Source organism: Lissotriton helveticus, chromosome 1_1 (assembly GCF_964261635.1).
Source record: "Lissotriton helveticus chromosome 1_1, aLisHel1.1, whole genome shotgun sequence".
Taxonomy (NCBI): domain Eukaryota; kingdom Metazoa; phylum Chordata; class Amphibia; order Caudata; family Salamandridae; genus Lissotriton; species Lissotriton helveticus.
This window is the reverse complement of record NC_136057.1, coordinates 1,620,648,256-1,620,662,487: the sequence shown is the minus strand read 5'-3', so window position 1 is coordinate 1,620,662,487 and position 14,232 is coordinate 1,620,648,256. Positions and strand designations below refer to the sequence as shown.

Below are 14,232 nucleotides of genomic sequence, written 5' to 3'. Positions count from 1 at the left end.
TTAGTGCTCTCTTGGCCTCTAAAGTGTGCAGAGCATGTTCCGATACAGTCGCTGGGTGAGGAAAGAAGACTGGGAGCTCTATTGTTTGATTAAGGAAAAAACTGTAGACTACCTTAGGGCAGAATTTGGTATTGGTCATGATGGACTTGTAAGGAAGGCTCTTCCAATGTAAGAGCGTGTATCTCACTGACTTACCTGAGGGAAGTGATGGCTACAAGGAAGGTTATTCTCCAGAAAAGGAATTGTAGTGGGCAAAAGTGTACTGGTTCGAAAGGAGGACCCGTGAGTCTTGTGAGAACAATATTAAGATTCCACACAGAAGCAGGAGGTGTCTGGTTTGGGATAATCGGGTTGAGGCCTTCCTTTAAAACCTTAATGACAGACATTCTGAACAATGAAGTATACTGTCTATTCTGTAAGTAGGCGGCTATGGCTGCCAGATGCAACCAAATGGAAGTGTAGGCAAGGCCTGACCTTTGTGCAGATGAAGGAGGTAACAGACAATGTCCTATACAGATGCTGTGAGAGGATTGACCTGGTTAGGAAGAGATTAGTGTACAAACCATTTCCATTTAGAAATTAGTGTACAAACTGTTTCCATTTGGCTGCATAGTAGAATCTGGTAGTGAGCTGGGGGTCTTCCTTGAGAATAGACATGCATTCTTCTGGTAGGTTGAGGTAACCAAACTCTAAGACCTCAGGAGCCAAATTGCAAGGTTGAGTTGCTGAGAGATGGGGTGCCAGAAAGTGGTTTTGTGTGAGAAGGTCCGGCATGGTGTGGAGCTTCTCATGGGGAAAAAGAGAGACCTCCAACAAGGTGGTTTACCATGGCTCGCGTGCTCATTGAAGAAGGTTTCCGTCAGCCTCTGGACCACACGCAGGAAAGGTGGGAGAGGCAGAAAAGCATAGGCAAATATCCCTGACCAGTTCATCCATAGTGCATTGCCCATGGACTGTGGATGTAGTAGACTGGCAGTGAAGCTTGGTCAGTTTGCTTTTTCAGCAGTGGTGAACAGATCTATCAGTGGAAACCCCCAACGTTGTAAGTATGGGAGTAGGATCTGAGAGTGGAGTTTCCATTTGTGGATTTGTTGATGCATCCCGCGGAGCAGGTCTGCCAGAATGTGCTGGATGAGCAGATGCCCTCCGTGATGCATCACCCACCGCCAGACGCTCTGGGCACTGCGGCTAACTGTGATGAGTGTGTCCCTCCTGGCTTTTGTAAGTAAAACATAGCAGTTGTGTTATCCATTTGGACTGTCTTGTGTTGAATGAGAGGATTGAAGACCCGGAGAGCCAAATGGATAGTGAACAACTCCAGGATATTGATGTGGAGGGACTGCTGAGTAGGTGACCATTTTCCCTAAATGGTAAGGTGATTGAGATGTGTAACCTGGCTGGTGAGCAAGACATCCATTGTGATGGTCTCTTTCGGAACTGGGTCGAGAAAGGGTCGTCCACTGCAGAAAGAGATGTGTTCGGCCCCAAACCAACACTAGATCCTCTAGATGACCCTCCAATCAAGACACCCGTGCAGCTACGAATTCTTGCAACAGGCACCTGTGCAGTCCGGTGTGAGGAACTATGGCGATGCAGGATGTTATCATTCCAAGCATGCGCCTCACCTCTCTGTTACTTGGCAAATCTGGCTGTAAAATGGGTTTCATGTTTTGGAACGCTTGCATCCTTGCTGGACTGGGGCAAACCTTCCCAACCCCTGATTCTTGCATCGCCCAGAGAAAGGGCTGTACTTGAAGGGGATGGAGGTGGGATCTGGCCAGATTCATCGCACAAGAGTTGAATGGTGGTCTAGGCGTGTGTTACGCATTGCTGGGGCATGGCGCTCTTAGTCAACCGTCGTCCAGGTATGGAAATACATGAATATTGCTGCCACCACAAACAAACATTTGGTAAACACCCTGGCAGCAGTGATAACCCTGAATGGAAGCCCTTTGAATGTTGTCCACTCACCACAAACCGCAGGTATATTCGATGCACTGGGTGGATGGGCATTTGGAAGAAGGCGTCCTTCAGGTATGATTTCTCGTATAATCAACAAATAAAAATGCTCCGACAGAATATATTTGTTGAGCAGGCAGAGGTTGAGGATGGATCGGAGGGAGCCGTCCTTCTTGGTAATAAGGAAGTGTAGGGAATACACCCCCGTTCCGCTGGGGGAGGACCACTTGTAGAGTTGTGGGCTAGGAGTACTACAGGAGCATTATGAAAATAGGATATAAAGCACCTTTTTGCACCAATTGACTTTTTAGCTGCCCAGTTTCAGAGGATAGATCTTAAAGGAAAGAGTTTAGTCCATTTGTTTTTGGTACCAAGGGTCCCAACTGGTGATCCAGGCCAAGGTATGGTGTATGCCCATCCTCTGAACTGTGTCTTATGCATGACGCACAGTGACGAGTTGGATGTGCTTGGCAGACATGCAGTGAGGTATGTCTTTGCTACCCCATCAGCTGAGCACTGTTGTGCTCTGACAGGTCGACGCCAAGGATACTTACGCACGGCTTCAATGGTCCGCTGGTAGAGGCTGTAGGGGATGAGAGGGATGGGTAGCTCGCGGAGGTACAGTTTCAGTGCTCCAGCCAGGGCATGGACATCTTCACAGGACTGTGCAGACTGGATACCACTTGCTGCTTCTGGGAAGAGGAGGTACAAGGAGAAGGAAATTGTTATGCGAGTATTGTTGGCTGACTTAATTCTCAACTCAGTCAAGTCTATAAAACAGAGACGAGACAGAGAAAGGCTTATATTCATCAGGCAGTTGATCAAGAACAAGAATGATTATTCCTGCATAGCACTAAATATGACGGGGAAAATTGGCAGAGTTTTTTTCAGGGGACATACACTTTCAGTAGCCATCACTGAAGGGTGTTGTATCACCCTAAATGGCATGACAAAAATAATTCCTAATTTTTTGTTTCTGGGCGGCTATCCAGTCTTTTGGTTGGCTGAGAAGGAAATATTACTTGTATTTTTACTTCTGCACCATAGGAATCTTCATGAAAGTCATAAGGCTTGAACAGCTCTGTGCATTTGTGGAATCCCAGAATTTTTGTTCGATAATGCACATATTCAATGTATATATATTTAAATGCAAATAAGATGCTGCAGCCACTTTTTCACAAAGCATATTCATTGAAGATATGTTAAAAATAACAGTATAACAGTAAAATAACCTATGTCACACTAGTGCCTCTTTTGAAAATCTTTAAATTATACGCAAAACTGTACTGGACACATACACTTCTGTCACTGTTCGCAATAAAGTAGTAATATTAATCGTTTTCACTGCACAAATTAAAAATGCCATTTTTCATGACACTTAAAAACTAGATGTTATTATTTCCCATTTCAATTATCTTAATTTTTCAGGCGGCATTGGAAGGACTAGTTAAGTGAACTGTGGTTGAACCGGAATCTGTGGTCTGCAGCTTGCAAGCAGATTTGTGCAAAAAGCACTGAAACCATTGAGCTATCACGAAAGAGATAATACACCTTACTACTTCAAATCCAATCAAGGTAGGTTCATCTTTTTATTTTTTCAACTGATCAACTAAAAAAAAACGCTGATATGGTTAATGATAACTACAATTGTTAAATTGACTGATTGCAAGCTAGTTTGTGATGTGTGCATATAATTTTTCAAACAACAGCAGTTAGTCAGGACCAAAGGGATTTTATAAGACCAAGCTCTGACAAGTTCCCTAAATATATTTAACAACAGATATATCAGAGGGTCTAGAAAAAGAACTCAAAAAATGTACGCCATGTAATCCAAACGTTCATTAAACATGTGTATAACAATCTAAGGTCATACCTGTAGTGGTCAACCAAGGATACCCATCAGTCACCACACGGAATCGCCCTTCATCATTTGGGATTCCAAACAAGACCAAAATCAGGGGTGCCACTATACTTTCACAGTGAAGGGTCCAGATGTATGTAAAGGTACCCTTAACCGGTCAGATGGGTCTTACTATGGTCTTGCTACTCAATTAAGAGGATCTTGGCACACATGATACATGGGGGACTGATGTTGCAGTGCACAGAAATAAGTGTAAAAAAAAAAATGTGAAAAAAATTAGAAGGAGTGAAATTAAAATTGGATGAGAGGGTACTGATAATTTTATTCGGGTGCTACCCAAACCGCCAATGTTAAAAAGTAGTTACTGACAGTCACTATAGTATGGACTGCCCAGATGTTTAAATGGTCAACATGTTTCAGCAATTCGTGACACATATAATTTTTCAACACTACAAATGATCAAAATAAATTATGCCTAGACATAGCTTTTATTACATGCACACAGTGTCGTGGAGATCAGATTTTCTGGATATCGTGGACTTCACAGAGCTTCCTGATTTAACTTTACCTACCCATGAGCATTAGCGCCAATAGTGTGTGCACCCATATTGAGTGGTAACTCGTGGGCACCTTGTATGGGACGGTATATCTTCCTTAACCTTTCATCACAAGTGCTGTGAAACCAAGTTGTAGCAGAGGCTCTAAGGAATTCCGTACAAGCACTCATCTTCTCATAGCAAGTAACAACACTCAGGATGGAAGGTAGGTCAGATTACACTCACATACAAAATGCTCAAGAAGTTACACTTTTTATACACTTTCACAGAACTTTGAGTACTTGCATTATTTTAATTTCCAGCAAGAAATATCTGATTTTTTTTGTGGGAAAGCAGTGCAACTTCGCACACCCATAAAATCAATATCTATCCTTTATGTGCAGTCCTTGGAGAGCATCGGATTGCAGAAAAAGACACACGGCATTAGTAAGTAATCTGGAATCGCCAACTGAAAGCTCTGCTCCCAAAATGAATGCCTTGAGCACCAATTATTCCCCTTGCACAAATCTTTCCTAGTGTTCCAGACTGAAGGATGGGCACCAAATCTGGTCGCCTCCTCAATGTTCTGGTCACTAATTCTGGCTATTTGAAGACTTTGAGCACCAGCTTTGTATTGAGAGGATTGTTCCCCAGGTCCTACCTGAATTGAAAGCCATCCTCAGGGCCTCGATTCTGTCACTGGACCCGGACACTCGATACAGTCCCTCACACCGCAGACCTGGAAGATAGAACATCACACATGAAAGAGGAGCTGAAGTGAGGTGCAGGGTTAGGCCTGTGGTCTCCAGATTCCCCAGCATGCTTTGAAAGAGGCACATCAACATTGAATAGAAAAGGTACTTCCTACGGGGAACTCATAAGCGATCCACTGGTCTGAGCTCCATCATTTTGCATTAAGTCACTGGCTGATACCCACCATTTGCATAAATTAAGCACTGAAATTCAGGCTTCTCAGCTCCTTTTATTAATTCCCTATCCCCACTTTCTGGCTCTTCTGCACAGACTTAGCACCTGATTTAGATCTTGGCGAACTGATATCCCGTCCGCGAAATATAAACCCGAATATCCTCTCTGCTGAAATATAAATCCCATAGGATGTATTCGGATGTGAATTTCAGCGGACAGGATAACCATCACCCTTGTGACGGGGTATGCCGTCCCCTTAGCCTGCCCTATAATGTACATTATAAATTACACGTTGTATTCAAAGCAACCACAAATTAGTATTTCATTTCCACCACTAAGCATTTTACGTGTTGTACAGCCTCCTCCTTCTGATTTGCCTCTCTCAACGTTGTGTCCATTCTATAAGAATTTCAAAACAATATGTATACAGGATCATTTGTACAAACCACATATGCCTAGAGCCACCGTTGAGAAAGGCAAACAAAGGCCTCATTTCACAAGCCAGACTGCTCCTAGCCATGAATTCAATGCTTCCATATGCAAGCAGATAATTTGTGATAGTTATATGGTAAAATGACAAACTTTCGATATCTCGTTACAAAAACACGTTATTCTTCGGTATAATAAACAGTGCTGTTTTACCCCCAGGTATCACACATCCTGCACTCGCCTGAGATGAAGTCACTTATTCCCAAGTGGGGAACTTACCAATTATATGTTCCTAAACTAAAATATCGGCACAATTATCCACATAAAATGTGCCTTTAAATAAAGGCAGTATAAATTATGTTAAATCGAGATGCATGTCTCTTACTAAAGTAAGACCTGCTCTATTGGAAGTTTGTGAATAAACATTGCACTGGTGCAAGAAGGACAAAAATAAGCCCTTTTTGAGATGCATGCAAGGAATAGCAAAACTACTCGTGTTTGGTTTGAGGCCCTCATACTCAAATTTACTAAAGTAAACGCACTCTTATGCAAGAGACACAAACATGAGCGCATTTTTCGTGTATATGCTACCAATGGCCCACAACAAAAGCAGGGGAGGAACTTGGGTGGCGGGTCGGGGGGTCACCCAACACCCACCTAATAAAGGCATTCTTTAATAAATAGTTGGGTAGAGATGTTTGTCGGACTTCACTTGGGATTTTCACATAAACACACAGACCAAAAACACCCTCGTTTCTGTCTTGAAGATTTTTTAAATGGCTATTTGACAAAATATTGAGTTTTAAGTGCCCCTACCAATCCACACTCCTCTCCCTTTCCACTGCTCCTTAGCACCCCACATGCCCTGCTTCTCATATACTGTACTTTAACCAGCGTGATTATTGGTGAAAGCTTGATCCGTGAACCCCCCCAATCTTACTGACCAAGCTATGCCCTTGAACGTAAACCCTCCCAAGGACTTGCCCAGGACTTGCTTCCCCCAACCACATTACCTCTGGCTTCGATTTCATGGATGCAAGTCTCCACCACAAGTGGGCGCACTCTGTCCTCGGCTTTCACCAGAGTGGTGAGGTCACACCCATAAACCTCCTGAGTGAGGGTCAGCGGCGGTCTGCAGTCCCGCCGAGTTAACCTCATGCATTCTGTGTGCACCCGTAAGCCGCAATCTGAAACAGAAATATTGATGATATAAGGTAAAGTAACTAAGAGAATCTGAGAGGTTAAGCATGCCACATGGTCGCAGTCTAGTAGGTTAGGAAGGACTGCTTGTCTCAAGGTTGGGTGAGAGAAATGAACATATAGTTAGTTGACCTTTTTCTGTAATGGCTAGAATAATGATATGGAATGGAATGCAACTTCAAAAAATTACCAGTGGATATGGAAACTCAAGCTTTTTCATCCAGCAGTTTACTTATGTCAGCATTATGAGAAGCAAAGAGTGATTCAGGGAAGAGGTCATATATATGTTTTTACCTCAGTCTTTGTCAGGAACTGTGACGCACATATTTGATGTGGGGACATTCGCCACACTGCAATAATCTTATCTGAATGCTTGATGAAGCCCTATGAGCCTTGTTACGACTTAGAAAGGGTTGTGTGTGGTTACTACACCTTGGGCCAGATGTAGGTGGCCAAATAGCGAGCGCTAATGCTGAAATTCGCAGAATGTCAGCGTTTGCGATCGCTATTTGGCAGTGAACAATGGGGCATATGTATGTATGTAGTCCTCCTATTCATTCCTATGGGCCTCCAGGCCCATAGGAATGAATGGGGAGGTATTCCCTAATTACAAATCGTAATTTGCGATTCGCAATTAAGGAATATGTAGGATTCGCAAAATTATTTGCAAATCCTACATACATAGCGTTTTGCAAATCTCAAACAGCGATTCTCTAAAAATCGCTATTTGAGAATCGCAAATGTATCCTTTGATACATATGCCCGAATGTAGGTAGGTTGAAACCTACTAGCAAAATAAGGAATCGCTAAATTGTGATTCCTTATTTTGCTCTTGCATTTTAAGAATGCAAATTGCGATTCCTTAAATGCAATGTAAGTAGCACAAAAGAAAGTGCAGTTTAGCCTTAACCCCTTCCACGCTCATGACGAGCTGGGCTCGTCATGCAGTAGCCTGCTCACACGCTCATGACGAGCCCAGCTCGTCGTGAATAATGGGTTTTTGAAAATCCCAGCGCATGGTTGTAAATCTGCGAGCATCGATGCGGTTAAGGAATCACTAATTACACCAACTTCAAGTTGGTGGTAATTAGCGATTTCCTTTTAAAAAGCACTTTTTTGCTTTTTTTTAAGTGCCACGTGGCACAAATTCATGCCCTTAGGGCATGAATGTGTGCCACACATGCACATTTCAGGGGTGCAACAGGGTGTCCTTTTGGAACCCGGGCACCCTTAAAATTGCACCCGCAATTTGCGAGTGTCTCTTGGTGACTCGCAAATTGCGGGAGCTATTCCTATTCATTCCTATAGGTCTCTTGGCCCATAGGAATGAATGGGAAGGTATTCCTTAATTGCGAATCAAAATTTGCGATTCACAATTAAGGAATATTAAGGAATCGCAAAAAATATTGTGATTCCTACCTACATGGCATTTGCGTTTCCTCAATAACGATTCCCTAAAAATCGCTATTGAGGAATCGCAAACAGGCATTTAACTACATCTGGCCCCTAGTGATGTAGAGAAATCAGTAGAACAGATAAGGAATTCAATACATGAAAAAACGAGAAATTCCTAAACTAGCTAGACACAGAGACATTAATTCAATGTAATTTGTGAAACTGAGAAGTGGTAAAAATAGGATAGGATCACATGGAAAAATCTGAATAAGAACATTTAAATGAAATTGGTATGTAGAAAAATATGACATTTTCTGAATGTGCAAACATGGGGATATCTATATTACAAACCAAAAAACAATAATTTAAAAAATATAGAATAATAGAAACTCATCCGATGTAATCATGAGATAAGCAGGCTTCCAGGTACCCCTCTTCTAATGAAGGCTCAGTTCTCCTGAGCCTAACCCTACTTAAGCAAAGGCCTCAGTGCCTCCCACTGATTTCCTAGATCAACTGAAGGATTTAAATGACAGCTATTCTGGTATTGTAAACACTGCTAAAACGTTTCACAAAGCAGTAGGTGGTATTTTTTTGGGCACGGACTGTTTACCAAAGGTGCAAGAGCAGCTGAGTGGGGTCTGAGTGGGTTGGCAAAATAGAAATGTGTCTGTTTGTTCTTGTGGCTCCTCATAGTATGGTTGTTCAAGGAAGTGAGATAGAATCTGCTGAAACTAAATTGATGTATTTACAAATGCAATCTTTCCAACAAATGGTCAGAGAGAGGGGCCAAAAGGAGGAGAGGGGAAAGGGCAGAAAGGGACAAACTTAGGTGAGGGGAGAATTTGCCCCACTTGGTAATACCTTCTGTTTCAATAGTGGCCAGCTACTTCCTACATTGAAAGCAAGATTACCTGAGTTAAACACAAAGCACGCATGACCTGCACAAACAGCCCAATGTTCCTCCTTTGCCTCCTAACTGGTACACACCATGTTAGCACAGTCCCGGAACAGTAAACTCTTCTGACCCCAATTCAATCCCTATAACCAGAAATGCCGTATGTAGGGTATGTCATCAACAGAAAGCCGACTTCATGCCTTATTGATACTGGAACTAATCAATTGTCCATGAAAACTCCTACTAATCCTGTGTCTATTTTCTTGTGTGTGGATTATGGATGAACATATATTTTTTCTGAGTCATCCTTCACTGCTGGAAAGGAATCTTTTGTGTAAAATGAATTTTACTGTATATTGCAGTACAGATGTTGTCTTTTTAGACGTTCCAATTGAAAATCAAAATTATTTTTTGGCTGTGTTAAGTGAAAATGAATATATCTCTGATAACAATACTGATATCAATAGGTCTCCATAAACTAGCATCAATGTGTTAGCGCAAGTTTCTTTTTGTTTTGATCTCACCACAGCAAGCTGCACAAGTAGGCTGGATTTTAACCATTGACTTTGTTAATTTTCAATTAAACCAATTGACGGAACTTCAACGCTAACCTTCAGCACCGTGCTCACCATGAGGGGCAGTGATCCATTTTCTTAGTATGGGATTATTCTGTTTTCACAAAAAAAAAATCATTATCTTACGTCCAAGCTGGTTTGCCGTTTTGATCCTGCATGAAGACAGAACCAAAAAGACCATGTAGAGTAGGGAGCACAATGTCGTTTGTATCTTTGTAGCATCTAGACACTCGCTGGTGTGACTTTTGGGTGTGTTTTTTTCTGGTGTGGCAGGAGGGGGCTAGCACCAAACAGGTTGGGTGGAGGTGGACTGGGCAAGCAACAATGGGGTAGGTGCAGAACAGACAAGCAACACAGAAGAAGAGTGGGAGGCGAGGCAAGCAACAATGCAGGAGTGGGGAGGGAGAAAGAGGTGCAAGTATAAGGAAAAAAAAAAGTACCTCTGAAAGCAGCGAGCAGTGTAAGGACACTGGGCAAGGGAAGCAGTATTTGGGCCATGCTCCGGGGTAGTGGCATACACATGAAGAGGAAGTAAAGACAGCACTTGCAGACCAAAGAGAAGCAAGTAAATAAGAGCAGGACCGGCTTTAGAGCAGTGCGACTGGTGCGGCTGCATTGGGCACTGACCTGGGGAGGTGGGTGCTAACCTCGGGGGCGCTGTGTTTAGCAAAAACCTATGATTTAAAAATACATGCGGCAGAGCTCCTTTTCCGCCAAGTTTTTAGACAGAATTTAAAAAGTCAAGATAATTCTTGTGATTAATGTTCCTGCTAGAGAAAGATCGGAGTTTTGTCGTGGCAGTTTTCACTTTCCACAAAGTAGCGTTAAGGGTTAATATGTCTGCTGCAAGGGACTCATACTGTGCAGATCAAATATGTATTTTATGTGGATAGCTAAGTTGATTACTGCTTTTGTCACATGGATTCTTTTGTCACCGCAGTTCATAAGACACAACTCTAATACAGAACAGGGTCTGTCACAAACTACAATCAAAGAGCTGCATGCAAACTGCAAAAAATACGTTAGGACCTTATGTTCTTTCCCCTGTCTTTCATGATCTATTCCTAATATTGCTGAAAAGGGTTTGTTTGGGGAGATATACATCCTTATTAGTAAAGTAAGCCTTTACCAGTGCTCTAAAACGAATTAAATGTATATGAGAGAGAGGCTATTGGGAGATGAGGGGCCCTTTTGCCTGGTGGTCATGGGGGAATCTGAGAAGGAGGTCATGAGGGGGAGTGCCAAAAATGATTGCTGCACCATGCACCAACAGTGCTAAAGCTGGGCCTTAATGAGAATGACTATGAAGCCAACCAATTTTAAGTAATGGGCGGGCTCTAACCCCCTAAGTACAGCGCATGAACTGTCTCAGGTAAGGCCTAAACTATAGGGTGTAGGGCAGAGGTCTACAATCTGTGGGGCGCGACCCCCAGGGGGGTCGTGGAGTCCTTGGAAGGGGGTCGCAGATTCTGTCAGAGCATGCAGTTCCTGGCGTGGGCTGATTGAGGGTGCTTACAGCGGAGGCCTAATTCACCCCGAGGGGTGAAAAACATCAAAGCCTCATTAACAAGTAAAAGGTCTTTTAAAGACCTGTGAAGTGCTCGGGTGTGGCTGTGTGTGTGTCCCTGAAGCTGTTTCAGCTGGGCTGACATACACGAGCTGGGGGGACGGTGACTGGAGCTGTGGGTCCTGTGACACGTCACATAAATCATTGGTTCAAGTCCCAGGAGCCCTCATACCTGGCGCCTGGGTGGGAGAAATGTGCCTGAGAGTCTGATGTTGTTACAGCCTATCTGCCCCCTCCACCCCCCCCCGCCCCCAGCAGGGAGGCACAGAGATGCCCTCCCATGAGTGGGAAAGAAGAAGGAGGAAGAGCTGAGAGATACTGACACCCCCCCCCCCCATGAGAGAGGCACAGAAAAGGTGGGTGGATGAATGATGGGTGGATGGATGGATGGATGGATGAAAGGGTGGACTGATGAAGGATGGATGGATGGATGTAAGGATGAAGGATGGATGGATGTGTGAAAAGGTGGGTGGATGAATGATGAGTGGATGGATGGATGAAAGGGTGGACTGATGAAGGATGGATGGATGGATATAAGGATGAAGGATGGATGGATGTGTGAAAAGGTGGGTGGATGAATGATGGGCGGATGGATTGAGGAAGGATGAAAGGGTGGATGGATGGATGGATGGATGGATGGAAGGATGAAAGGGTGGATGGATGGATGAAGGATGGATGTATGGATGGATAAAATGTTGCATGGATGAATGATGCATGGATGGATGTGTGAAAAGGGGGGGATGAATGATGGGTGGATGTATGGATGAAAGGGTGGATGGATGAAGGATGGATGTATGGATGGAAGGATGAAAGGGTGGATGGATAAAGGATGGATGTATGGATGGATAAAAGGTTGCATGGATGAATGATGGATAAATGATGGGTGGATGGATGGAAGGGTGGATGGGTGTATGGATGGAAGGATGAAAGAGTGGATGGATGAAGGCTGGATGTATGGATGAAAGGGTGGATGGATGAAGGATGGATGGATGTGTGAAAGTGTGGGTGGATGAAGGATGGATGGATGTGTGAAAGTGTGGGTGGATGAATGATGGATGAATGGATGTGATGAGGTCTAACAGGTGGATTTATGGTTGTCAAAAGTTGATGATGAGGAGTACCAGTGTCTAGAAACTTTTGTCGGAAGGGGGTCCTTACGCCTAAAAAGTTTTTCAAGGAGGTCTCGGCATCAAAAAGTTTGAAGACCTCTGGTGTAGGAGGAGGGAGCTGGGGAAGAAATTGCAAACTGATGAAGAGGCATAGGTGCCCGTGAAGCATATTGATGGGCATAAAACAACCAACAGTGCCCCCAAACCATTTTTGTTCTAACTGCGGGGAAACAACCTGTACCCGCTTGACCTTTACCACACAATCTTTACCCGCAGGTAAATATTTTTTCAAATAACATACTTTTTATATTATTTTTAAAAAGGGATTTTAGGGTTTAAGGATGGGGGAGGTAAGGTAGACTTTAGTGTTCAGGGGTGGGTAAAGGAAAAGGTAAAGGGATGTGAGAGTGACTTGAGGGTTCAGAGGTGGGTAGAGGTAAAGGAAGGTGAGGGGGACATGAGCATTCAGGGGTGGGTAGAGGTAAAGGGATGGGAGGGGGACTCGCGGGTTCTGGGGTGGGTAGAGGTAAAGGGAGGTTCGGGTGATTTGAGGGCTATGGGGTGGGTACAAATACGTGGAGGTGAGAGTGACTTTAAAGCTCAGGAGTGGATAGAGGAACAGTGAGGTGAAGGTCACTTGAGGGTTTAGGGGTGGGTAGCGGTAAAGGGAGATGAGGGTGACATGAGGGTTCAGTTGTAGGTAGAGGAAAGGGGAAGTGAGGATGACTTGAGGGCTCAGGGGTGGAAAGAAGTGGAGGTGAGAGTGCTTTAGGGTTCAGGAGTGGGTAGATGAAAAGTTAAGTGAGGGTAACTGGAGGGTTCGGGGTGGGTAGAGGTAAAGTGAGGTGAGGGTGACTTGAGGGTTTAGGGGCGGGTATATGTAAGGGAGGTGAAGGTGGCTTGAGGGCTCAGGGATGGGTAGATGTAAAGGGAGATGAAATTGACTTGAGGGTTTAGAGTTGGGTAGAGGTAAAGGTAGGTGAGTGTGGCTTGAGGGCTAAGCGCTGGGTAGAGGTCAAGGAAAGCCTAGGGTGACTTGAGGGTTCAGGGTGAATAGTAAATGTAGTGTATTTTGTAAAGCGCACAGCTGCCCCAACGGGGCGTCCCGGCGCTGTATAACGCTGTGGAACCCTTCCTGGCCCTCCCTGTGAGAAGCCCCTCCTGGGCACCCCCAAGGTGAAGCCAGGCATCCCAGTGTTGTAGGGGCCGTTGTGGAGATTAAGCAAGCTATTGCCCAGAGTTGCAGCGTGTGACCCATGATTAGAGTAGGTGCTGAGGCGAGAATTATCGAGTCCGAGGACATTGAGCTCAAGACCCTGCCGCGTCGGGACTTGAACCCTGGTCCCGGGCCCGATCTCTGCTTCAGAGTCTGCCGCTCTAACCAGTGAGCCACACTTCTCCACCAGAGGTAAAGGGAAGTGAGGGTGACTTGAGTATTCAATGGGGGCAGGGGTAAAATTAGGTGAGGGTGACTTAATTGGATAGTATGATATCTAAATGGTACGACCTAGATTTTATGGTATGGCTGTCATTTTATAGCATGGTATATTATGGGCTGTTATTGTTATATTATAGCCTGATCTTGTATAGTATGGTATAGTGTAGTATGGAGTGTCACTATATTGTATGGTATGGCCTGTCATTTTATAATATGTTATAGTATTGGCTGTTTTTGTATGTTATGTTATGGCCTGTTACTGTATAGTATGGTATAACATGGTATGGAATGTCTGTATTGATTGGTATGGTACATCCGGTTATAGCATAGTATATATA

The 14,232-nt window shown here is 44.0% G+C and overlaps 1 protein-coding gene across 1 annotated transcript in view; it reads right to left on the bottom strand.

Annotated features, from left to right (window-relative positions):
- Nucleotides 1–14,232, bottom strand: part of LOC144773752 (N-chimaerin-like) — an 89,090-nt gene that overhangs the window by 15,729 nt on the left and 59,129 nt on the right. The window contains exons 3-5 of the mRNA XM_078658883.1: nt 6,726–6,899; nt 5,018–5,095; nt 2,514–2,651 (exon numbers count right to left, since the gene is read on the bottom strand). Of these exons, the coding sequence (XP_078515009.1) occupies nt 2,514–2,651; nt 5,018–5,095; nt 6,726–6,899 (390 nt within the window). The remainder of the gene's footprint in view (nt 1–2,513; nt 2,652–5,017; nt 5,096–6,725; nt 6,900–14,232) is intronic.